The sequence below is a fragment of the Oenanthe melanoleuca genome, chromosome 6, assembly GCF_029582105.1.
Source record: "Oenanthe melanoleuca isolate GR-GAL-2019-014 chromosome 6, OMel1.0, whole genome shotgun sequence".
Taxonomy (NCBI): Eukaryota; Metazoa; Chordata; class Aves; order Passeriformes; family Muscicapidae; genus Oenanthe; species Oenanthe melanoleuca.
The window spans coordinates 29,361,998-29,387,761 of NC_079340.1; the positions used below are offsets into that span (position 1 = coordinate 29,361,998).

The 25,764-nt window shown below is 43.5% G+C and overlaps 1 protein-coding gene across 1 annotated transcript in view; it reads right to left on the reverse strand.

Moving 5' to 3' along the window:
• The window catches only part of CACUL1 (CDK2 associated cullin domain 1), a 42,742-nt gene extending 35,855 nt beyond the window's left edge, over positions 1-6,887 (reverse strand). The window contains exons 1-2 of the mRNA XM_056494854.1: positions 6,456-6,887; positions 361-487 (exon numbers count right to left, since the gene is read on the reverse strand). Of these exons, the coding sequence (XP_056350829.1) occupies positions 361-487; positions 6,456-6,717 (389 nt within the window). The 5' untranslated portion in view covers positions 6,718-6,887. The remainder of the gene's footprint in view (positions 1-360; positions 488-6,455) is intronic.
• Between the last annotated feature and the right edge of the window lie 18,877 nt (positions 6,888-25,764).

Sequence of the window (25,764 nt, forward strand, 5' to 3'; positions counted from 1 at the left end):
GCCTTTTGACACATTAAGTCAACTGCCTACCATGCCAATCTCTTTGGAGAAAAGGATGCTGAGTCTTTAATACATTTCCCAGCACATTACACTAAGAAAATGTGATGGGGTTTATCTTAATGTTAATGCTTTCATCACCTCTGCATTTTAATTCTTTAGCATTTATTCCTGTTAACATGGTATGTCAAGATATGTTTCTACTATTCACTCTAGCCATTTAAACAGTACTGTATTCCACATAATTTTCCCATTTGTCTCCTCAAAGGTACAAAATATGACATATGCATAGACAGCAAGGTCAAATAAATATTTCCTTTCAAAGAAAAAAATAAGTTACATAGCATTATAGTATTTCCTTACCTGTATATTTGTTCATAGGAGATAGGGATGTAGTCACCAGGACTCTGAGTTAAAAGCTGATCTATGGCACTGTCCAACTTTGGCCAATATGTGCTCTTATAGTCTTCAATTGTTATAACATTCATTACTGCAAGAAAAAGATAAGAATAGATTTAGTAATTTCACCTAAAAGACTACAAACAAGTGAATGCTCTGTGATTTCAGATCACACCAATTACCAGGCCAAAAATCCTGGGAACAGCTCACTTCCACCAAAATAACCTCATCTAAAACTAAAGCCCAGACTTGAATTTGTACCTTTGCATTTACAAAAATAAAATCAGAAAACCTGCCAAATCAGTGCTTCTGGAGCCTAAGTAACATGTAAAAGTAAACTTCCAGGAGTTCTAATGTGAAATACAATAACAAAAATTTATAAAAAGATTAGTTCAGGCTAATAAAATATGTAACTTTGTGGCAGTTCAGAATCAATTATTAGCACAGCATCTTCATGTTCAGGAGAACAGGCTCTGACCAAGACTGGTAGGTTTCTGACTATTCCTTCCCAGCAGATGTATTAATTTCACAAATCTCAGGTGGGATCAGCAGCTTCCTTGGTCTAAAAGATGATGCAATTCCCTCTGCCTTCAACTGCAGTTAGGCTTCCAGGCAACTTTTTTGAATCTGTATTACAGCTCCCCTCTAGCAGATACAATTACACTCCTTTCCCAGATAAAGATCACCACAGGGAAGAATAGGAGGTGTTTAAATTAGCGTTCCCCACTGCTCCCTGATCTTCCTCCTGAGCTTCCCAACTGCTCTCTCCTGCAACAGTGACTCAGGGCCTTCTCAGCCACAGAAGGGTTTGGATCTCTCTTTTCAGGGAGGATTTCTGAACCAACCACTCCTGGCTCAGTTCCAACAGTTTCACACCCTGCCTTCAGGGCCATACTCACAGCACTACCTCACTGCCTTGTCACACCACCACAGCTTCACAGCACCCACTCAAAAAAGCCCTCAGCAATCAACAGCACCTCAATCAAATCTATGATTTGAATTCAAGCAATGAAATCAAATCAAATCTATCAAAACAAAAAAGGATCAAAACTATCCAGGCTAGAAAATCTAGAACAATTTCTTCATTTGAACTCCACATGTGGGTCTGGCCTTAAAGGAACAGTGAATAAAGATACTTCTCACCCCACACAGACCAGTTTAGACACAACACTGGAAAGAAATATTTTGGTTAGGGTTGAATTTTAAATATATATTTAGTAGATGCACTGATGGGTTTCAGAAGCAATATTTTTGAAAGGTATTTTCACAAGGGGTTGAAAGGAGCTGGGTGAGTGAGTCACTTTTGGCAGCATTATAAGGAACAATTGTAAGGAAATTGGCAAAACAGTTATGAGTATCATGAGGAAAAAAAAGACTGTAAAGAGAACATGAATAGAGAGAGGTGTGAGACATGGAAGTGTTGGAACTCTATCTGTACGAGCACATATTGCAGATTTCTTTGTGTGTTGTGTCAGGGTATTTCAGCCAGAAACTGTGCCTAGAGAAGGATGTTAGGCAGCACTCCTGGCTCCTCTTCACCCAGCTGCAGCCACTGGTGCCCTCTTGTTTCACAGCTGTTACAGAATCAGATCTAGTTAACCTAAAAGTGTCTGAGCAGTGACCAGGTCCCCACCAGCACTGCAGGACACTGCCCAAGATCCCAGCCTGCAATCCAAAAGGACATCAGTGTTTGCTGACAAGAGAGTGAAGGTCACAGGGCTGGCTACACAACCACCAGGATTTCAGTTAACAAGTCCAACAAGTCAGCAACAGCAGAGCACCTCCCTGGCAGTAAAGTCAGCCCTTGTTCCTTGCCTTGCAATGCCTTGTCTGAGTTCTCACCCCTTAAGAGCCCACACATGTTCTCAAGAGCAGCTCCTCATAGCACACTCAGCAGCAAAACCTGAGCTTTTGTTTTCCACTTTGTTACCCAGAACCATTCTGTTCCACAGAAAACATTAAGCTGAAGTCAGCATAAATATTAGACCAAGTCTTGCTTTTATAATCATGCTCATATCTGGTTTAGCATATTAAATGAGCCCTATTAATTTGAAAGAAAATAGTCAAGTAAGATTTGGGAGCACTGCAAAATAATTTTAACATGCTATTGACATGTTAATTTTTTATTTTTTTTACAATATGGAAAAAGAAAGCAGCAGCAGACAGGAAGGTCTGCCCATTAGACATGCTGCACAGGTAAAGGACAAAACACTTTTACAAAAAGCCCCATGAGACTTGCATAGAAGAATTAGCATAGAAAATTCACTGATAAATTCACAGTAACATTCTAGAGAAGCTTCATTCTCATTCAAAAGTCTCTTACAAGTACTATGTAATTTGATTTCCACACTTCAGTTCTGAAACTAAGCCAACCACAATATTTACATAGCTAAAAGTCCAAGACTACAAACTGAACAATATTTTTATTCTTCTAATCGAGAAAACACAATACTTTAAAATTTTAATAACTATCTCAAGTTAATAACATCCTTTTTCTCCTGGCACTGCTTACACACACAGAAGTGAAGGGTGGCCTAAAGACCTTCCAACTACAAACTCTGCAAGAACATGGTTGAGACCAGCAAGGAAGTAATCACATAGATCCTTGGCAAGGAAAGACAGATTGCCCTTTATTTTTTATTTTTCTCTCTTTTTAGGATGTCATGCTTAAATGCCTATCCCTACATTAGGTAAAAGGATTTGCCCAACATCTCCCACTCCCAAACTGCAATTTAGTTGGTTTCTGGGAAGTCACACTGATATTTTGTAAGAAAGCATGCTAGAATGCAAGATTTTATCCAACTTCAGCAAGGCTGGGGAGGTGGGGCTGGGAGATAAATCAGTCTGACAGAATCAAAAGAAGTCAGTATTTTCCAGAGAATTCAGCATTTTCCAGAAAATTATTAAAGACTTCACAAGTAAATCTGCTTTTCTGTACAAAAAAAGTTCAAAAGGAAAACTTTAAGTGAAATGCAGTAGTGAAACCATTTCAGTAAAAAAGAATATGCATGAGCTATCATAACCTAGATATACCAGCATTATAGTCATAATGGAAACACAGTCTGCTTCAAGCTACCTAATTCTTTGATATCAACTTCAATGAAAAGAATGGTAAAACTCACTAATATTCAGCTAAACCCCACCAAGAGTAGGTATATATCCCCCATGAAACTGGAAATAAAACCTTACAAATCTGTAACTAAAATTTTTCAAATCTGTAGCTAAAAGCAAGAGACAGAGCAGGATGGCTGATCCAACCTACTGCCAAGTATGCAGACATCAGTCTGACAATTCTCTGTCATTTACTCTGGCAATAAAAATTAAATAAAGCAACCAAGCATCTTTCAGAAACTGTATTTCATGTCACCAAGTGAGATAGATGAAACTTTGCTGCTCAATTAGCAGTGCACCCTACAATCCTTAGTATCTTGTTAAAGTGTACAAACTCTTCAGGCAGCTGTCCAAGAGTCATCTACAGACTGTGGCCCTGTGCTTTCCTTTTTCTCAGCCCCCATGTGCATGTTTTCATAGATTTTGCTCTGCCCCTCTGCCTGACACATCCCAGCATATATTAGCAAGTTTATGAGTTTACCCTGTGGTTGCTTCCAACTCTATTCTATTTTTATAACTTGTTTCTCAGCCTGCATTAAGGCTGGCTAGTAACTTTTTCTCCATCAGACCATTTGCCCACGCAGCAATGCACACACACTGCACTGAACAAAGTTATGCAACAGGGAAAGCAGCAGATTTCATGGATGTGCCAGTGCACACAGCCACATGTGCCTGACCCAAATGGCACTGGCATCAACAACACCTGTAAACAGCCTTTCTTGGAAAGGATAAAACAAACAAAACTGAAACTCTTCATTGATCACCACAATCAAGTTATGCTAAAATCACTACTATGGAAGAGTTCTTCTTAAAGTAATAAAAGTTCTTCGTCTTCTTTTCTGCCTCATGAACTTTGAAAAATACTTTTCACAACACTCTTGCTATATAAATCCACAGCTATGACTGAAGCTGATCAACTGTAAACAGTTTAACACAGAAGTTTTTCTTTAGTTCTTTAAGTAGAAGAAAAGCTATTCAAGAAAAACTATTAAATGAACTATGCATTTTTCTAATTTTAGCCCTCAGTCTTACCAAAATCTCAAGGAAGAAGAACTGGATTTAGCCTCTTAGAAAGATAGGAGGGATACACTGCCCAGGACAGCCTCTGCATCGTGAAGCAAGGCAGGAGTTGCTGCTCATCCAACTGCAGAACTACCTTATGCAGCAGAGAACAGACAACTTTTCTGTCAAGCTTAGGACTGGCAAACTTCTCTACACATGTTCTGCCATTACTGGGACAGAGCAGGCAGGAGGGATCCAGCAGACATTGACTCCCTCTCAGGGAACATTTATATCCAAAGCAACCTTTCTCTTTTGCTACGTGTGAAAATTAAACAAAGGTGATTAAGGGATCCTCTGTCAGAGCCAGGATAACAACAGGCTCCTTTAGGTTCCCAACTCAGCTCCTTTAGGTTCTCAGTCAATACTACTTCACTGGACTGGTTCTGTTTACTTACATGTGAACCATAACTATCCACAAAGGTGTGGAAACCTTCTAATGAACTTCACTTAGAGAATTTTCCATTTTGCAGGAAAATAATTTTTAAAAAAAGACATCAGTAAGATATTATGTTGGGATAGCAGTGCTGGAGAAGTGAAAACAAGAACTCCAAAACCACACCCTAAGCAAAATCATGCTCTGCTGCTGCTGCTTCTCCCCCTCAGACATAAATTGTGGATTAGCTGGAAAGTCATCTTCCCACTTGCTGGAGATCAAGCTTGAAAAGCATTTTCATTCTGAAACACAAGGAAAAACTAAGATTCTGAACGTCTGGACTAGGACTTCAAGAGCCTAATTTAGCAAGGTGGAACAACATCTCATTTCAACTGTCTTGAGGGTTTAGAAGCCACCCCAAGGTACCTGGAGCCCTGACAAGCAAGGCAGGCAAAGTGCCAGGGAGCTCACAGAGCCTGGGAGTCTTAACTTCAAAGCAGCCAGCCTTGGCCATGTGCCACAAAACCCAGGCTTACCCCAGAAGCAGAAATCCAGAAACCTGGACTTTGAGCTTTTGATCATCTCTGGACATGGACAGGTGAGAGACCACTGGGGAAAGCAGGGAGGACACACAGAGTGCATTTCCCATAACAATTTTATCATGGCAATCACACAGTTGCACTTCCTGGAATGCTTTTAGCTATCCAAATCCAAATTCTTTGACCTTTAGAAAGTTTTTTGGTTCACGAGGAAAAAAAAAAAAAGGTTTATTTTGCCCAGAAGGGTGACTTTTGGAAAAAAAAAGTAGAACTTAAATGTACAGCAAAAAATCTTCCCTCCATCCTAGTTCAGAAAAAAATAGGGGGGAAATGTCATTTTTGTTGGAAGCTACATGCAAAAGCCAATTTGGAACTCTCAAGGCCAGCACGGATGGAGTTCTGAACAACCTGGTCTAAAGGAAGGTGCCCCTGCTCAAGAAGGGGGCTTGAGCAATGTGCCTTTAAGGTCCCTTCCAACCCAAACCATTCTGTGATGTTATGATTCTACTTTTGGGGCTAACTTGGGCAAATTAATCCTGTGTCATCCTCATCAGACCCTTGCAGATACTCGTCCCTTCCAGGACAGCAGACCCATTCCAGGGGCCACCAGTAAACCCGAACAGGCTTCCAATTCATCTCTAGGTTTTTCATGCTGAGAGACAAAGTCTATAGGAAAGTACGATCTGAGCGAAAAGGCTTCAGAAAAAGCAGCGGCCGAGAACCTGCCCACGCTCTCTCCAGGTCTGCAGCCACATTTACCGAGACAGCAAAGCAGCAGAAGTTGGGGCGCCGTGCCAGGAAAGGTTATTTTCGCTTTCCAAGCGCCTTAACCCGTTCGCCTTGGCTTCGAGAAGCCTCTCGAGGCGAGACCCGGCTGGGGGCTGGGAAGAGCGGAGCCCGTCCCCGGGGGGAGCGGGGCAGCGGGCTGGGCACAGCAGCGAGACCCCCCGCCCCGGCCCGGCCCGGCCACTCACGGAACTTGGAGGTGGAGGCGCTGATGTTGATGGCGGCGATGGCCCCGGCCGCCCCCGCCCTGCCGGCCGCAGCCCCCGGCTCGCAGCCCCGCAGCCCCGCGCCGTTGTGCTCGGGCCCCGCGGGCCGCGGCGGCCCGGCCGGCGGCAGCAGCCGCTCCCCGAGCAGGTGCCGCCCGTAGCCGCCCGCGCCCCAGTTGTTGTGGTTCTGATCGTCCATCATGGCCTCGCCGCCGCCCTCCTCCTCCATGCTCTCCTCCTCCATGGCGGGCGCCTGGCTGCGGGAGCGGGGCGGGATCAGCGCCCGCCGCCCATCGCCGCCGCCTCAGGCCCGGCGGGGCTCGGCGGGCTCGGCCCGGGCCCCAGCCCAGCTCCGGCCGCGCCGCGCGACACTTCGCGCCGGGCGGAACGCAACGCGGCGGCCGCGCCGGGCGGCACCGCCGCGGGGCATGCTGGGGGATGTAGTCCTGAGCGACGGGGCGGGACGGAGCGACCGGCGGGGCGCGGAAAGAGGCGCGGCCGGCTCGGGGCCCGTCCCCGGCCGCTCCCGGGGCTCGCCCCTGCTGGTGTCCCGGCGCCAGGGAGGCTCCCTGTGCAGCGGGGAGGCTCCGGCAGCGCCGTGCGGAGAGCGGGCCCCGCGCCGACAGCGCCCCCTGGCGGCAGCGCGGGGCCGGGAAGGGCCGGCTCGGGAACTGGGAGCGAGCGCGGATCGGGATGGAGCGGGGATGGAGCGGGCATGACATGGGGATTGCACGGGGATGGCACCGGGATGGCACGGGCATAGCACGGGGATGGCACGGGGATGGCACCGGGATGGAGCAGGGATGGCACACGGGTGGCACGGGGATAGAGCAGGCATAGCACCGGGATGGCACACGGGTGGCACCGGGATAGCACACAGATGTCACAGAGGTGTCACAGGGGTGGCACACAGGTGTCACACCCTCAGCCCAGCCCCTGCAAGGTGTCCCTGCCCACGGAGGGTTTGGAAAGAAGCCATCCTTCAGCCCAAACTGCTCCGGGAGCTCTGAAGTGCCTGCACAGCGCTGCTCCCTTCCATTCCCCTGCTTACAGGGAGAACAATCTGCACAAATAACATATAAACCCATTTGCCTTGCAATAAACCGTGGAACAATTAAAAAGTATTTTTAATATGTTCTTCATCAAGAACTGTAGTCATGGGACAAGGAGTAACGGATACAAATTGAAAGAGGGGGGATTTAGGTCAGATATTAGGAAGAAATTCTTTACTGTGAGGGTGGTGAGACACTGGAATGGGTTACCCACAAAAGTCACAGATTCCCCATCCCTGGCAGTGTTCAGGGACACTTTGGATGAGCCTTGAGCAGCCTGGTCTAGTGGACAATGTCCCATGGCAGCAGAATTGGGACTAGATGGTCCTCAATGTCCCTTCCAACCCCTTCACATTCCATGATTCTGTGATAATATTGCCTAGCTGCCTTCAAGCAGAATTTAAGTTTTATTTTCATTTTCACTTGGGTACTGTGATGGGAGAATGGAAATGAGTAGTGAGTTTTTACTGAAAACAGATTTCCACTGTGTGGGGTTTTGATCTTGCTTGGCAAACAAAACAAACAAAACAAAACAAAACAAAAAAAAAATCAAAGGTGTCTTGCCTTCTTCCCAAAATGTCTCATAAAAAGTGAAAAGCATGTCAGCTTTTTTCTGATAGAAACACCAGGTTCTATTTTAGCATTAAAAAAATTGTTCTGTTCTATAAAAGCAGAGGATGCCACTGATTTCCAGCACTGTGGAACCATCTCAAGTTGCTTTGATAAAGGCAAGTGATGAAAACAGTTTGTCCCTATTGAATGGGGGTGGGCTTTGCACGTTTTTGAACTGTGTGTTTTCCTTAGATGTAAAATCACACCTTGAACATCAATGCTCTGCTCAAACCAACAGACATTTCTCTCCATTTTCCATCCTGCTAAACACCAACATGTCACAATTTGGTCTCAGAGCCCAAAAGCTGATTTGGCATATCATGCACAGATCTCAGATTACAGGTTCAGCAAATTCACAGGCCTGCTTTGGCTGCTGATTTGCTTCTATCCACACCTTTACCACACCTGGAAAGAGAACACACAGGACATTTTTGTTCACTCTGCTACAATTCATGCTTAGTGACTTGGATGTGCAGTGTGATGCACAGTGGAGTCATTTATAATGGATGTTAAACTTGGAAAGCTAAAGCAGCAAACCATTTTCAGCTTAGGTAAGTGTTGTGATTCTCTGATAACCACAAGGAAAAGTACATGGAGGTTGCAAATCTTCACTGCTTCAAGGAAGGCAGGTTTGTGTTCTCAGCCCTCAGAGCAGCTCCACTGAAGCCTCTCCCTCTCCTGCTCTTGCTGGTCTCAGGAGTGGGTCTCAGATTGTTTGCCAGTATTTAAAAACATTGTGGCCTGAGGAGGAATCAGAAACTTACTCTTATCAGCAGAGTTTTATCTTTGTTTTACTAATTTCAAAAGTCCTTATGTTAACATCTAAGAACAGTGGAAAAGTAAGACAAACCCAGCATTTTTCTGTTCTAGAATTTCTGCTTTTCATCATTTTCAGTTCTAAAATGTCTTCTTTTCTCTTTCATACTCTTGCTGCCCACACCTATTTCTATTGCCAGCTCTGTAAGTTACTGAACAGATGGGGATTGGTTTGATTTGTTTTGGTTTGGTGTTTGGGGGCTTTTCCTACAATCTCTAAAGGTGCATTGCCCTTCTAACTCCTTTTCACAGCATTCCACTTACAGTGACTACACTGACTGCACTTCCTTGTGGCAGGAATCCAAGAGAGCTTAGGAAATGCTTCACCAAGCATTTCTCCTCCACCACCTTGTGCAAGGAGGCAGCTCATCTTACCAATCAAACAAGAAGCCCTTTCTTGCCTCCCATAAGGCAAATAACAAGCTGCAACAGTCACCCATGGCTCACACTATTGAAAAGACTCCTGCACGCTGATAAAGGCACTATCAAATGGTTCATCACTGCAGCAGCCCTTGTTTTTCACTGAGACTTCTCTGCACCTTTTCCTTTTTTCCTCGTCAGCATGTGAAAATGCTACTCAGGCTTTAAATACTTTCTTGGCAAAGTTGCATTTTGAAATACCACAACTATAATTATTTTCTCTGTTAGCTGAGAATACCACATAAAAATTCAGTTCTGACGAGACTCGAAGATCCTCCTGTCTCTGTAACATCCCCGGGGACCTGAGGCTTGTCTCTGTTGTAACTAGCTCGTCAGTAGACTACGGAAATTTCGATGACAAAGTAACATGCAGATGTCACACTTTCATTTCAGTCTGCAGGATCTGTATGTAATTACCCAGATAAGTATCACAAGTGTTTGTTACATCCTTTTTTTTTTTTTTTTTTTTTTTTTTTTTTTTTTTTTTTTTTTTATAACCAGGTCACAGCCACAAGCTTTGTTACAAATGAAATAGGAAGATCAAGATTTCCTAACAGTACCCCTCCATGGAAAACGTGAGGCATTAAAGAAATATTTTCTAGAACTTCACAGAAATGAGGCTACAAGGAAGCTTTTCCTTCCAGGTTCTCAGAAACAGACTGTGAGACTCGCTGGATGTTTCCTCTTGTGCAATTTCAATTTTACATGAACATTTGTATCGATCAGATAAGGGAAATTTGTTTTTCTCATCAATTTGTATTTATAAAGCAGAATTATTAGGTAGTCCAGAAGAGCAGTTTCTACACTCTGTGTCCCAGCTGGGTGTATATAGGGAGCAGTTAAATGATATATGAGACATGTTGGGAAAAGACGTGCATGTTTTGGTTTATTTCCTGCTGTTGGTAATAAACATTATGACATGGATGCAATTCTTATTTTAAAAGACACTTTTTCCTGATTTCCCAAGCACCAACTGCACTGCAGTCAGTAGGAAAGCTTTCATTGATTTCAATGGGATTTCAATCAAGCCCTAACACAGCATGTAAAATGCTTTTCAGATTTATAGCTCTGGTGCTAAAAACCAAATAAAAAAAGAAAATAATTCCAGCAAGAAAGAAAAATTAATGCTAGGCAGAGCCTTAAATAGCAGTGTGTCAGGAGGAGGGTGCAACACAGCTCTTTCAATGCTTAATAAGACAGCCCCTTGCTGAGTGCTGGCAGAGAGCAGATAAACCTGAAAGGAGGTTTAGGTGCTCGTTATTTTTGGGACATGTTTTGACAATTGATTTGCTCAGGCACAGGGAACTGATAGTCCCATTGCAAACTGGCAATTTGTGGCACAAATTTCAACAGCAGCTCCCACTTTGGGCAAGCTGATCAGTGTAAAGTTTTCTTGAAAATGTGCCAGTTATGGGATGGAGAGACCATCCTCAGTGTTTCTTGACTACATATAATTTGTGAACACTGACTATATAAAGTGTCTCTTGTTGTATCATCATGTCTCTGTTGGTCTCTGCCTAAGGAGGAAAAAAATTGGAAAAACACAATTTATGTCATAAGTTCTTGGCATTTAAAGGCTGTTAAAATGTTTTCCCAGTACAATATCAATTTCTAAGCTCAATGGAAGGTGTCAGCATCTGCCTGAAGAGGAATAATCCTTGCCATCTTCCACAGGCAGAAACTCTATTGTGAGCAAAGGGAATTTCAGCTAATCCCCACCAAGACAGCAGGAGCCTGCTCTTGCCAGGTGCCAGCAGAGTGCCTTTGGTGGAGAAGAGAACACAGCCAGGAACAGCCAGGGAACAGCCAGGGAGCAGCAGGGTAGATGTGAGCTCTGATCAAAGCCAGACACAGCCACTCCAGGGATGTCTGTCCTTGCCCTGTGCTGTCCCACACGGCTGCTTTGCAGGGCAGAACAGAAATACAGAGTCAAATTCTCCTGAAATGAACTAAAGGGTCACACCATGGACTGCTCCTGGTACCCTGGGTGCACATGCAAAAACTCAGGTTGATAATTTGCACTTGGGCTGCTTGGGACAGTTTTATATAAGGCTCAAGTGTGTCCCTGCTTCTGCCCTTCAGCAAGGCTGTATTCCTACTTCTCAGCCTTACAAAGAGGACAGGACACAGAACTGTGTGAAAATGGTTAAAATTAAAATGTATTTTCAAACCAATTGCCCCCTCTCTGAATGCTCTCACCAGCAAGATATTAAGAGCACCATGACTACAGGAGTTTATGCACTGAAAATGTTCCAGTTTCCCCTCTAGTGGTCCCATTCCCTGCATCATCTGTGCCTGGTATGAGGACCCTGAGTATACCAATTTGCTATAATTAACAAGACCAGCCTCACACAGATTCCCATAAATCCAGTGCCCTTTTGTGGACAAGCTCTGCTTAAGCTCAAACCTTAAGGTTCACTCCACACCTGCCCTATGCTGTATATGTCCTGTCACCTTTCTCTGCCAGCCCTGACATGTTCCTCCCTCATAAATTATTTAACAGGACTATCTCAAGGTCTCTGAGTTCCTGCATATGAGATCAGCTCAGTATTTGTCCCATGGGAGCAGGAGACAGGTCAGCCCTGCCCAGCTGTGTTCCCTGGGCCAGAGCAGCCCTGAGCACACTCTGGATGCTCTGTCACATCAGTCAGGCACATGAAGCAGTGTCCTGAGGGCTGTGGGGTGGGAGGTGTGTGTACCCTGTGAAACAGGACATCTTTTGCTCTTGCACCAAGACAAAGCACAATTCTCTTAGTGAAATTGCACTACAAGCACATTTGTGGCATGTGATGGGGATTAATCCTTCTAACTACAGGCATGACCAGACTATTATGTCCCATAAACCAGTATCAAAGGGGATTTATGTTAAATAATAAAATATATTTTGGCTGTTTTTTGGGCCTTTGGTCATTTATCTGGATGACACTGGGCCAGTGCAAGCAACAGAAAGGGCTCTCTGAAAGGAGAGTTTCCCAGCCTGGCATTAGCTGCCCACAGCTGGGACAATCAGAATGGGAAGGTCACCCAGCACATGGATACATCCAGCAACAAGCAGCATTTAGAAATAAACACCAAAGCTTCAGTTTTATTAATGCAAGAAGTGGAAGCAAAACAGCATGTAAATTTTCTGCTGTTTCATCATGTTTTCTCATCTGACTTGCTCCATTATCTCCCAGTGATCTTCTGCTGAGCCCCAGCCTCTACTCTGGTGTGCAATCTCTTGCAAGATCTCTAAAAGCAACCCATTTATCAAATAAGTGCTTCTTGACTAAAAGCAAAAAAGCAAATTCTAGACTTCCCAGAGCAGATTTTGTTTATTTTGTCGTTAAGTATTTAATTTCTTTCTCAGGATGTGTTCAGAGAGTATGTGAGAGTCCATAAAAATTTGGTTCCAGTAAAATAAGGTGTTCATTAAGTGACATTTTCAGAAAATCTCCCAGAGCTTTAGCTTTAACCTTAAACCCATGTTTCCCTTTCCAATTTTTTTAGCTGAGAATGCAAATATAAAGATATGTTGGGTATAAAAGCACAAGAACTTTTGTCATTTGAAAAAAAAAAAAAAGGTAAAAAGTATTTTGATATTACCTGATATCAGTAGGATTCTCCTAGTAGTAAGAAACCTTTTTTTATAGGGACATTATCAACATATTTATGTATAAAGTTTAGGAACTATTTGGGAGTTTTTCACTATAAGAGTAAATAGAGTGAAAACTCCCTCCTCCTAGACTTTAAGCAGGTAGGTATAACAATAGAAATGTGCCTGCAACTGAGAGAAACCTATATAACAAAACATTCTGCTCTGATTTCTCTCTCCTCCATGAAAATAAAAACCTGAGCATTAACAGCTCTCACCCTGTAGAGCCAGCTGTAGTTGGCCTAGAGGTGGAGCCAGACATCTGCAGGGCTGAACACAGAGGAGCAGACGTGTGCTGAGCAATAATGCAGGAAAACTGAGAAATAGTAATAATGTAAGCCAGAGATTTGCTGGAATAATGGCTCTGTGGGTGGATACATCCTCACAGTATCACAGCAGCACATTACTGGAGGGTTTAGAACACACTTGTGGTAGCCACAATGGAATTTCTCAGGGGGAAATGTGGGAAGGGAGCCTGGGGTGGGGAGAAGGAATCTCTGCACAAGTGAAAACCATGCATAAAGGAGAAGAGAACACCTAGCTCCTTCCTCACAGAGCAATGTTTTGCTGCCCCACCATGCAGAGCCCTGATGCTGGTTACTGCCTTGCACAATTTTTAGGTGCCAAGCAGCAGTTCTCTTGCTCTTTCAGAAACAGGCCTTTCTAGGACTCTTTAATCAGATAGTAGGAAAGCTTTCTCCATCACATCTCTCACTGGCTTTCACATCTAAGGCATTCTGGAAAATAATTTGCCCAGCACTTATCTGGGCAGGCATCAGCAGCAACAACAGAGTGGGCACCCAGTCTTTGTCTTTTATCAGGTACTGGATATCGACTTCCTCATTATTTGTATTTTCTTAGGAAATGGAAAAATAGCATCCACAGTTCCTCCTGCTGGAAGATAATGTGTGAATTCATCATGCCTTCAGTTTTAAACCAGGCTGTTTTATTTCCAGGGCTGTAACAGAGGAGATACTGATCCATTAAAACTTTTTTTCCTGTACGTTGTCACAGTGGGGAAGGTTTTAAAGAGAATTATTTTTAATTTTTTAAAGAGATTTTTTTCATTTGTTTTCAATTTAATACTCTCAAAGAAAGGTCCACTCATGTATTCTGTGGGACCTGCTGCTACTTCCCACTTTCCATTCTGCATTGTCCATAATTGACACCTGTTCTGGTTCACTCCAAAAATCTCTGCTGCCAAACTAATGTCCCCTCTGTAAAATAATTTAGGGTGAAAGTAATTACACAAATGCAAGAGGTTTTAGAGACAAAGTTAAACACAGAAATAACAAATGCAGGGGATTTTTATGTGTTGTTATTCAGGGATCAAAGGCACACAAATCCAGCCTCTAGCCCTCATGATTACTGCTCTTCCCAGCACAGCAAGTGGCCTTATCTTAATCAAACTTCCCCATCAGTGCTTCAGCCTCATCCTCTTCAGTCTGCCCAGAGTTCTGGCATCATTTACCACCCACAACCTTGTCTGGCTTCTTTGCTCAGTACTTTCTAATTTTCTTCCTACTTCTTCAGTTATTTCTTCCCTTCAGCCTCTCCTCCCCCGCCCGTGTTGTGTTTGTGTCCCTGGCTTAACTTTCTCTCCTCCCTTCCTTTCTGGCAGCAGCTCATCCTCAGAATATCCAAAACCTCAAAGACATCTCTAACTCTCCCCCTGGACTCACAGCCTCATGTCCTTCCCTCCTGTTCCCTAGGCACAGTCCCATCACCCCACCTGGCCTGGCCCTTCTTGAGAACTGCTTCAGGTGACATTTGGGCATCCACCCTCTCTTAATCCCCCAAAGGTGCAGGTGTCCTGAGCTCATTCTTCCCTCTCTTACAGTGGCCTATTTTATCATTTCCTGATAACAGATATGTAGATGTTCCCCCTTATCCATCAAACCACCCAATTTACTAAACTGCCTCAGACCCCTCTTGGGATTCTGGACCCTCTTCTCCATTGCATCAAACAGAAGCTTCACTTTCAAGGTTCTTGATGATCCAGTTCTTGTCTTTCATTAAGTGTCAGGAAACCAACTCTGTCCTCTAATCCGTTCAGGATAAAAGCCCTTATCTCCCACTTGTTAAAACACTCACTTAGGCACCTTTGTGCTTTTTCCCAGGCAGCTGTAAGTATCTGTGAAACTATCCTCATTATCCTCAGAATTCTCCTGTGGCATTACGTCAGTACATCCTTAAGTGTCAGGCTGTGGGTTTGCTGCAACCCTCTGACTCAGAGTGGCTCATGTGTCCTTCTGCCTCCCCCCTGCCCATATCCATTCTTTAATTGTCTGGTAGTGAGGTCTGGGAAGGACAGACATCACCTTTCTCTTCCACTGCCCCACCACAGTGAGATCTTGATCCCTGACCAGCTGCTGCTTTACAACATTAGGGCAGGAAACCAATCCACAGCCTTTTCCCATCAAAATCATGCTTCAATTCTTTTTTTAAAATTTATTTCTAATAGCAGATTTGTCCCAAATTCACCACAGACCACAGGAATTTAGATGCAAATGACACATATAACACTACATAATAAAAGGAAGCAATGAACTGCAAGAACATAGATGAGCATCATTGAAGACTAATTCTGACTTCATGCCAGAATGAAAGAAAAAATAAATATGGAGTTCCTGGCAGCATATTAGCAGAAGAGTGATAAGAAATGGCAAAAGCATTCCTAGGAGGTTTTTTATATGTGCCATGTTTTAAATTCACACCTTTGCTTCTATCAACTATTTGTAGAACTGGTAGAACTTATCAGAAAATAAGAATACAAGAAGGAGGCTGTTAAAGGAGTCTGGAATTAAAGCATCTTTTAAATGCCATCTTCTGATGTTACAAAAAATGTTTAATCCCATTCTGTTTTTTTCCATTATAATTAGTAACATTAACAGATTATGCTTCAGGTCAATCAGTTTCTCTGCCTTCCTGCAAGCTGCTTCTTCCCTGCTTCAAGACTGATGCACCAGGACAGATTTTATTCCTAAATCAGAGACCTATCCACTTGGCTTCATAGATGTCTCTCTTGAAGTGAAAGCAGAATTCAAAGAAAATACTCTTTTATATTCATGTGGTCAAAACCATTCTGTTTTGCTGTTAGTCAACAATTTCTAAGCCATAAATCTTTACCAGGACAACTTTTGCTGGCAGAATTATAGTGGCAGCAGAGCCAGTATAGCATTCCTAATTCCAAACACCACCAGTTTGACATATGCTTAAGTCTGGAACAGAGGCACTAAGCTTTTAAATAGCTTAATTCATTGCTGCAATTTCTTTGATAAATATCAGCTGAAAATGGCATGCAGGATTAAAATCATTGTGGAGGTGCTACAAAGCAACACAGTGAATGGGAAACAATGCAGGAGAAAACAGAAACAAAATAAGCTTTATTTACAGTAAATAAAAGGAAGGGGCAACAATAATATCACTTCTCTTTATGTGTACTCATTAGTGTGGCTTAAGGCATGTGGAAATTTCACTGAAAAACTCACTGCTGCAGTGCATAATTAATAAAAGCAGAGAAGGGGCTACTCTACTGTTACAGCAAAAAGCCTTAGCTGAATATAACCACCTTTCATGGACTTTTCCATCTGATGAGGCACAATGAGAATTAGTATAGTATAGGTGAGCATTTATCTGCTGCTTTGTGGAAGAAAAGTTAACATCTATGTGGGGGAAAAAAAAAATAACAAAGAAAAGAAAACCTACAAAAACCTAAACAAATAAATCACTGTAGAGGAACTAATAGGATTAGACAAAGCAAATTAAATACTTAGAAATCTTGAATAACAAATAAAGAGGTTGCAAATAGACTATCATATCACAGACAGAAATTAAGTTCTCTTTAAATATTTTTCTGTAAGTGAAACAGGTAAAGAAAAGCCCATATGACAATAATAAGGGGAATTAGGTCAGCTTCTGAACTCATCCATCAGTGACATCTCCAGCTCATACAATTTAAAATCATTTAAAGTGATTGTTTTCAAGTCAATCTTCCATCACCCACCTTTCTTTTTGCCAGAGGCCAGAAATAGCACCTCATAATTTATCTTGTATGTCAAGCTTTGCAGCAGCTACCCCCTTCTGAGCCACTGAACTCAGATTGCTGCATCTGCTTTCAATATACACACTGGAACCACATTTTCTCCTTGCATTCACCTGTCAAATATGGTTTAGCAGAACAAGCTTCAGATACTGCTAAGAAATGCAACATCCACAAGACTCAGAGCTTAGAATTCAGTGTATTTGTGAACTCCCCTGAAAAGCTTGTGGAGCTTCAACTCATTGCAATGAGCTAAAGCTGCTCACTCATGGGTTGGATGCCAGAGACAAGTTTGCTGGTGATTTTTAAATTTATCAAACTAGAAGCTGCCTTGGACTCAAAGATTCAAGATTTCCACCTAAATAAATGCTGAAAGATTCTGTATTATTTTCCCAAACACCCTGCACTGCAAGCAGGCTGGGACACTTACCTCTGATAAGAAAGGAGTTCCTGGAACTTGTCTTGGTTCACAGGTCAGGGTGTGAAAGCTCTACACGTGCTCTGTGAAGATAAGGCTCAGGCATGACAACCCTTTTCACTCTCCATCCTTGATGCTCTGCTTTTACCAGGAGTAACACCTGGCTGCACAGGTGGAAAGCAAAGGCACTTTGGGCAGGTGGCAGTTCTGGGCAGTCAGAAGGATGAACCATGCTTGTGTTTGCCATTCAGCACGTTTCCTTTTAGGAAAGCTGATTACAAGGTCCAGGCTGCAATGCACAAGCTCTTCCTTCTCTGCAACTTGCCAGAAATTCTCTCTGGCTTTCCACATTGCCCTAATGGAATTTAGCCTGATGCAGTAGGAACAGCACTGGTAGAAGGGACCACAACACCCAGGCCATTTATCATCTGTTGATGGAGTCTATTGGAAACACATGCCCAGTCCCAGGGCTCTACCCAGCCCCAGAGAAGAGATCAATCTGGCAGCAAACCTCTGCTCTGCACAATTCACTGAGCAGATGCTGGACAGGATAAAAAGAACAATCCGGACAACAGGAGAAGTCTCCTGAAGCTGAACCTCACTGTGCCAGGTTATTTATGTGTTTTCACACCCTCACTGCTCTGAAAAAAGATTCACAATTCCTGTTTGAATGTGCACAGCAAGACTCAAGTAAATGGCAAATAGCACACGGCAGTCCAAGTCCCTTTATGTTGGTGTCTGCTTCTTCATCTTTCAAAAGGCAGAAGCAGCAGCCAGTCTGAGCTGGAATGCAACCAGCTTTGTGATGAAAAGGGAAGAATTCCATTTAAGAGGTCACTATCCAACCTCAGCTTTGTTTAGCACCACCTCCTGAATAGCAAGAATTATGTTTGAAAGGTATGTCCCTTTGAGCAGCTCCTGAATAGGAAAAACTATAGGAGACTGCACATTTTTACAAAGAGAGGATGTGCTCTTCCCCATTTACTGATCCAATGCTCAAAGAGCTCAGAAAACACCTCCTGCAGGTGCCAGGCTTTGAGAACAAAACAAAACAAAACAAAAAAAAAAAAAAAAAAGAAAAATGGATATTCTGGTAACTATGGAGAGGCAAAAGAAAAAAAGAAATTCTAGGTCACTGAAAGCGGGCAAAACACAGAAAGTGTTTTCTATTTCCACTCCACTCTCCCCTGTGCTCCCCACAAACATAAATAGTTCTGTGATTCATGGCAAAGCTGCTCTGCCCTTGCTGAATTTGAAAGAGAATATAATTGCTTTTTCCATACACCTGTAATAATGACAGGGACCAAGATGCCTTTTTGACATAAAGTGGTATGTCATTCATTAAAATTACTACTGCCTGAGTGGGAAGTTTTCAGCAGAAGTGTCATCTTCTCAGAACATGCATTGAAAGGAAGTCAGATAAATAGAAGTTTTCTCCTCTTACTTTTGCACAACACATCAAACTAGTTTGCAGCTTAACAAAACCTGTCTGCACGTTCTCATAGGAGTTGTGGGTTTGTTAAAACACCAGCCCAAAGCTGATATTAAAAAATTAATTCTCTGTTATTCAAAGTGTGACTAAATCCATTCCTGATGAAATATTTAATCTTTTATAGTTCTGTGAATTCTAAGCTTATAGATTTGGACAACTTTTGAATAAATATACACCATTTGTCACAGGACTGCAATCAGCAAATAGGAAGCTGTATTGGGTCTAAGGGATATGTTTCAATAGGAAGGGATGTAACCAGGAGAAGAGGCCAGTGAAGGAAGCAGTGAAGCACCCTGGCTTCTGCTGGAGTTGTCCTTTCCAGCTTTAAAACCCTGTAGAGCATCAGTGATCATCTCCCAGCACTGGCTGGTGCCCAGCATGAGCAGCAGAGCTGCCAGACCTGGCTGGCCTTCATTCCAAGAGAACTGCTACCACACAGAATCCCAGAGCTCTCATGCAATAAAAATAATGGTGTGCCCTTAGTCAACAGCAATTTGTTCTCTGTCTGTCAGCTCACCCCTGCAAGAGCCCAGTGCCCAACACACAGGGCTGGGAGATAAAGGTGAGACCTGCCCTTCATCCTGAAAGCAGAGTTAGAGCAGAGTGACATCCCTTTGCCTGTGATGCACCTGACTGTACAGCAAACCCAACACATCAATTGCTGATGCTATCAAAGGAAATAGCATTTCCAGCCACATGGGAAATATGTCAGCAAAACAAATGGATTCAAATAAACAGCAGCAGAAGGCTCATAGCAATATTGATTCATGGTTTTTTATCCTCTGTCCTTTTGAAATGGTCCCTTTCCAGCACTCTAGCTGCTGTGATAAATACCTCCTCCCCCTCCTGCACGCTTGAATACTGAGAATACGTTTTGTGAGGTTTTTTTTGAGCAGAGAGGGGAAAAAAAAGATTAAAAAAAAAAAAAAGACACCTACACTTTGTAGTGATTCTGGTTTTGAGCCATTAGCTTGCCCTGCAGCATCAAGCATAGCTTTGAACCTCTCCCTAATACAACAATGGCTGATTTGTATCAAGGTGCTTCTCAGTAAAGGCAAGGCATTTGAGAAAAACACTGAATTGTGTGTCATTTAAAAAAAGGTTAGCAGTAGAAATACATCAAAGGAAGCAAGATCAAAATTACTGTGAAGTGAGCAATTGAAGCAACTGGAAAAGTCCTTCCCATTCAGACAGGTCACCTATTCAAGTCCAGCCTGAATCAAAAGTGAAAATGAGTCTTCTGTAGCTTTGGAGAAATGAGACCAGGGTCTCTCTACTGGGTTTACATTTGATAGACAGCCCCATTGTAAACTCAGCTGCTGTCAGTTTCAACAAAAGACAGGGCAAGTTGGTAGGTTTGGGTAATTCAAATTATTTGAAACAAAAATATTATGCTATTTTTTGAATAAACACCACCACCAGAAGGACATTTTTTTTCCACCTAACCATAAAAGCACAGAAAAAAATGTGCAAATGGTATCTGTTAGCTCCTGGTTTATGAATGAATAAGAGTGAGGCTTAAGCTCAGGCAATGTCTGAGGGCTGTGAGTTTCCAAAAAACCCAGTGGTAAGGGTCTCAGCTGCACAGGATTGTCAGCTACCAGCAGAAATACCATCTCCTTCTCTCCTATAACAGCTCCAGGGAAGGACAACTTGCTTTGGGGTTTGCAGACAAACAGGATTGTAAGAGAGTCATCAATGCCAAAATAAAATGAAACATTTGAGGAAAGCCAAGAAAGCTTTAACCCCTGTTCTTCAGCATCCCTAATGCCCTGGTGTCTCAAGCAGAGCAATGCTGCCAGTTCAAGTTTTCCCTGTCCCCCACACAAGAAAATTCGTCTTCAAAGTGGAGGCAGCAGAGAGATGCTGACCCAATCCCTGTGCTTAGTGCACAGCTCAAAAGCTGCACAGGTACAGGAAGAGGAAAAACCCTTGTAATCCTAAGGAACTGCTTCTGCTGACCTCAGGTTACCCTGGCTGGCACTGATCTTGAGACAGGACAGTCCTTCCTGCTCATTCTAATGGCACAACTCACTAAAACCCCCTCCTTGAGCTCTGGGATTCATGGACCAAAGCACAGTTCTTGGGCAGGAGCCTGGGGCTTTTAGTGAGTTGTTCTGCTAAATAATTTGCAATTGCCTATTCCCCTCCTCCAGCCCTGGCTGTCCTTTTTTACTGCTATAAAAATGTTAGCATGACTGCCTCTGATGAATTTCAAAAGTTTCAACACATAATTTAAAAGCAGAAATCATTAGCAAGTATCTATTTGATCACTGACAGCTGAAGCAGTGAGAAGAGCTATCATTTAATAACAGTTAAGGTTAAATATATTCCTGTAGTTTATCATCATTCACTTTCCCTAAATGCATGACTTCAGGTAGTAAACTCTGCAGAGAAGGACAGTGTGAATTACATTGTGTGGCAGATATAGCCATCAGCAGCAGACTTTAACCTCAGACCAATCCAAAACAGGAGTCTGACAAACAATTTCAGGGGATCATCATATGACAATAAAGTCCTCATAATATCATCCTTCCTTGTGTGTGATATATTGGAGGCAGCTCTCAGGCAGTCCTTAATGGCCCAGCTGCCAGCACAGTGATATATGCACTGTGTATTAAGGAAATGAAACAGGAATTATGCACAATGCATCATTTCTCCTGCTGCTGTCATTGGGCAGGGGAGACTGCAGCATCCTGTTGCTTCAAGATAAAACAGGATCCTTAGTGCTTCATTGATATGGAGCAGAACAGAACATTCCAGTTGGAAGGGACCTACAATGATCTGGTCCAAATTTGTGCAGGTACAGCAGACCCAGCAAATGAAGAGACACTAACCTAGAAAGATCAGATCCTTCAGAAAGCCTCACTTGATATCATGAAATACCAGCCTGTGCCTTTCCCAGCTGTACTCCCAGAAGATTCACTTTTCCAAACTCACCCCTCAAAACAAGCACATTTCTTCCCTGCTCCCAGCTCTGCTCCATTCCCTGTTCCAAGGATGAAGCTGGGAGAGTGAAGATGTGGCCACTGCTCCCTGATCCAGATCCTTCCAACCCTGGACTGGTTGGAGCAGCTTTTGGATGCTCCAGCATTATCCTTTAAGAGAACTGAAGTCCCTTGCACCAGTGTGAGTGTGGAGAATTAAATACTAATCTATAACTCAACATAGCTCCAGCAAGAGATTGGCATTGCACAATAACAAAGCAAAAACAACAGCTATGTCTGTCACCTCTGCAGCAGCAGGCAGCTTTTCAGTCCAGCTCTCCTGGGTACCCATTTATAGCAGCACAGAGCAGGTGGAAATCATTGCTGCTGTGATCTGGTGGCATTTTACACCCACTCTGACCAGAGAAAATCACTGTGAGGAGAGGCAAATACATAGCACAATCTCCTGTAGACAGACATTTGGCAGCACCTAGTTTCCATCCTCACCTGAAAATAAAATCAGGCTGTCTAGGCAAATAAAATTGTGAGATGCTCTGGTAGGCTGACAAGAGTTGGTTTAGATACTAACAAGCACATCCATGGCACATCTAAGAGCAGGGGATAATCCCAGTTCCAGCCTGCACATCCCTTCCCAGGCCAGCTCACCTTTTACAGGTTTTCTCCCTCCCTGGGGAGCAGGTGAGACAAACTGGCTCTTCCCAGCAAATTTGGATCTGTCATTCAGAATCTATGTTTTCTCATTACAGAGCTGACAAAGTGACAGCAATAATTAATTTTACTGTGTATGGAGTTCATTGATATCAAGAAGAATTAAACTATTGTAATCAAGTTAGCCTGTTGCAGATGTGTGAAGAGCTAGAGTTTATCAAATTCTGCAGGCACACAATTTGATTCTGCATAACAAGGGAGGACAATAGCAATGAGATAGCAGAGACACAGCAATATGATGCAGGATTTCATGAATGCCTTTTTTAGCTCTTAAAAAGTGCCACATTTGTCAGCTGTGCAAAAGATGCCACGACATGTTATTGCATGTCATATCACAGTAGTTAAAGGATGCTGCACTCTGGCTCCGTGGGGATGAGCTCTGTGTCCAAATCAACATGTGCCTGCACAGGCTTCTGGAGAGACACCTGAACTTCTGCAGCTCCTGGAACCAAATAATGGCAGTAAATGTGCACATTTATGAAGCTGTGAAAAATGCCTCCAAGGGGGATGTTGAAATAGAAGCAAAGCTCAACAAGGGCAATTAACTCTGTCAAAGGGTTTTGGTGATCGACGGCAGCTGCTCTCACAGTCAGAGCTGGGAAAACCACAACATGAATATTTGATTAAATTAGGCCAACCTGAAGTCTCTGCCAGAGCAAGTGGTGCCACGGGTTTTCTCTGAGATGGCAGGGTCTCTCCTTCACAATGGGTTACATCTTTGTCTTGCCTCACCACTTTTTTTCTTCAGCTGAAATGCTTTTATCACCCTAACAAAAGGCAGAGCTGGGCAGTGCCAGGGATATCTGGCACCCTGTGCCAGCTCAGCCCCCTCCCCAGCATGACCCCCATGAACCAGAGGTGCAATTACTGCAAATGGGCTGAGGGCACAGATCAGCTGAGCTGGTCCAGCAATTGCTGCCTGCAAATCCAGGTGACCCTGCTCCTCATCCCTCCTCTCCTCCCCACCTTGGATCTGTACATCCCTGCCCCTTTTTCTTGGGGCTGGCCCTTGTATTAACCCCAACCTCCTTCCAGCTGATTCCATGCACTAAGCAAGCAGGTATCAAATCTGAGGGACAAAACCAAGGGAAGCTTCCAATGTCACAGCCAGCACAAGGCCAAGGGACAAGAACATGAGTGAGGATGCCAGAAGGGGGGAAAAGGCACAACTCCTCTGGTGACACTGGAATTGGCTCAGCTCTCCCACCAGCCAGAGGAGTTCTTGTATTCAGGAGCAGCAAGTGCTGTCAGATCTTTATTTGATGCACCTCAGGCAGCTGAACAGCCTGGAGATTGTCTTCCCAGAATTTACTAACCCCTTGGCACTTATTCCCCTCTCCCTCACAATGCTCTCCATCTAGGCTGGATGATAAATGGCCAGAACTCCATCCTGCTCTTCCTTGACTTCAGAGAACCAAGCTGCTCTGCTCTCCCTTAGGCACTGTGAGCTGTTAACAAATCAACCTCAATGTTTGCTTGCAAAGCCTAACCTGGAGGGAATGGCTTATTTTCATTAGCAGCCTGGCCTATTGTTCAACACAGATCCTAAACCTGAAATGGCTGTAACTCAACCTGCCCACTCTGATTCCTGTTGGAGAGACTTTTCTCCAGGACAGACAGTATTTTCTGGCAGTTGCCCCCAGAATAGGAACCTCTTGGTACTTCAAGCAAGCCCACAGACCATCCTGGCAAGCAGTCACCTCTCCCTGGCCCAAACATGCCTCCACAAAGAGGGACATGTCCCCTGTGCTGCTGACCCCCTTCTCCCCCAGCATGGAACAGAGCTGTCTAATCCCCTGGGGCAAGGAAAGCAAGCAGGAGGGGGTCAGACAGGGAGCTGAGAAAAAACTGTTAGGGCTGGAAGAGACCTAGTCTGCTAAGAGTCACTCCTGCCATCACAAATAGCTCTTCTGTGTAAAATGGCACACAAATTGATGAAACTCTCTCCTTCAGCTAATTAAGTCTGTTGCATCTGTTGCAAGGCCATACTCCACTAGTGCCTAAAAGCTCTATTAGTTCCCAGGCTCTGGTCCTTTTGTAGCTGGTTTATGCTCATTTTCTCTGTTTACCTTCTAACCATTCCATTGAATGATTCCTTGACCTCATATTATTTAATGTTTCATTGTGTTCCTTCATGCTCCAACACTAACAAAAGATGTGCAAACACAGGAGAACACATCAAGGAGCAGTGGGAGAATCATACAGCTTTAATCAATTATCAAAGGGTGGGCAAAAGGTAGAGAATAGCCCAGAGCTGAATATTGCAGTTTTCCACAAAACAGATAAATAAAGAGGGACTAGAAAACTTGACCTATGAGTTCAAAATGAAACAAGATTCTTCCTGCAAATGCAACAGCATTAATGATATCATACAATGGCCACTTCTCTGTCAGAGATGTATTAACTGGACTGAACAAACACAGCTGGGGAACCAGCTTTGGGGAAGAAGGAAGACTTGAGAAAAAGAAATTAAATTGTTGGAAAGAGCCAAGTAGGTAAATTTGCTGTTGTTGTAAGAACATGGCAGAACTCAGAGAGCAATCCCCATGAATGAGAGGTGGGAAATTACATTTGCTGTGCTCTGCAGAGGGAAAATGAACATGGAGAGGTCACATCTTGCCTCTAAGCAGGAGCTTTTTGGGTCATCTGATTCTGTGGGAGAAGGACCAAGGTTCAGGAGCTGGGTGGGACTCAGAAACATCCTGGAGTGTGTAAGAGATCATTTCCCTGCAGCAAACAAGGCTTCTTCCCCTTCTGAGTGGTTTGCTCTTGCAGAGAAAGGCATTCTCTATTCATGCCTCTCCAATTAATAGCATCCTCCTCCCCAAAATTACCAGAATGGACAGCACACAAGAGCAATTAAAGAGAGTGCCCTCAAAACAGAGCAGCATCATTCCAGTGAAACTCTCAAGTTTATCTCGTTGGCTTTCAGAACATTCATTTGCATCACCTCATCTTTTAACAGCCAAGATTCAAAGTTTCCAAAGTCTCTTATGAAAGATCTCCTACAAAGTGTCACACACTCGTATCATGTAATGGCCTTTCAGAGAACGTCTTGAACCCAGGCCATGGAAAACATCTTCACAGGCGAGGAGCAAAGAGGTAACTTAACAAAGAATCATTACAGAAACAATTAGGCTTTCAGCTGG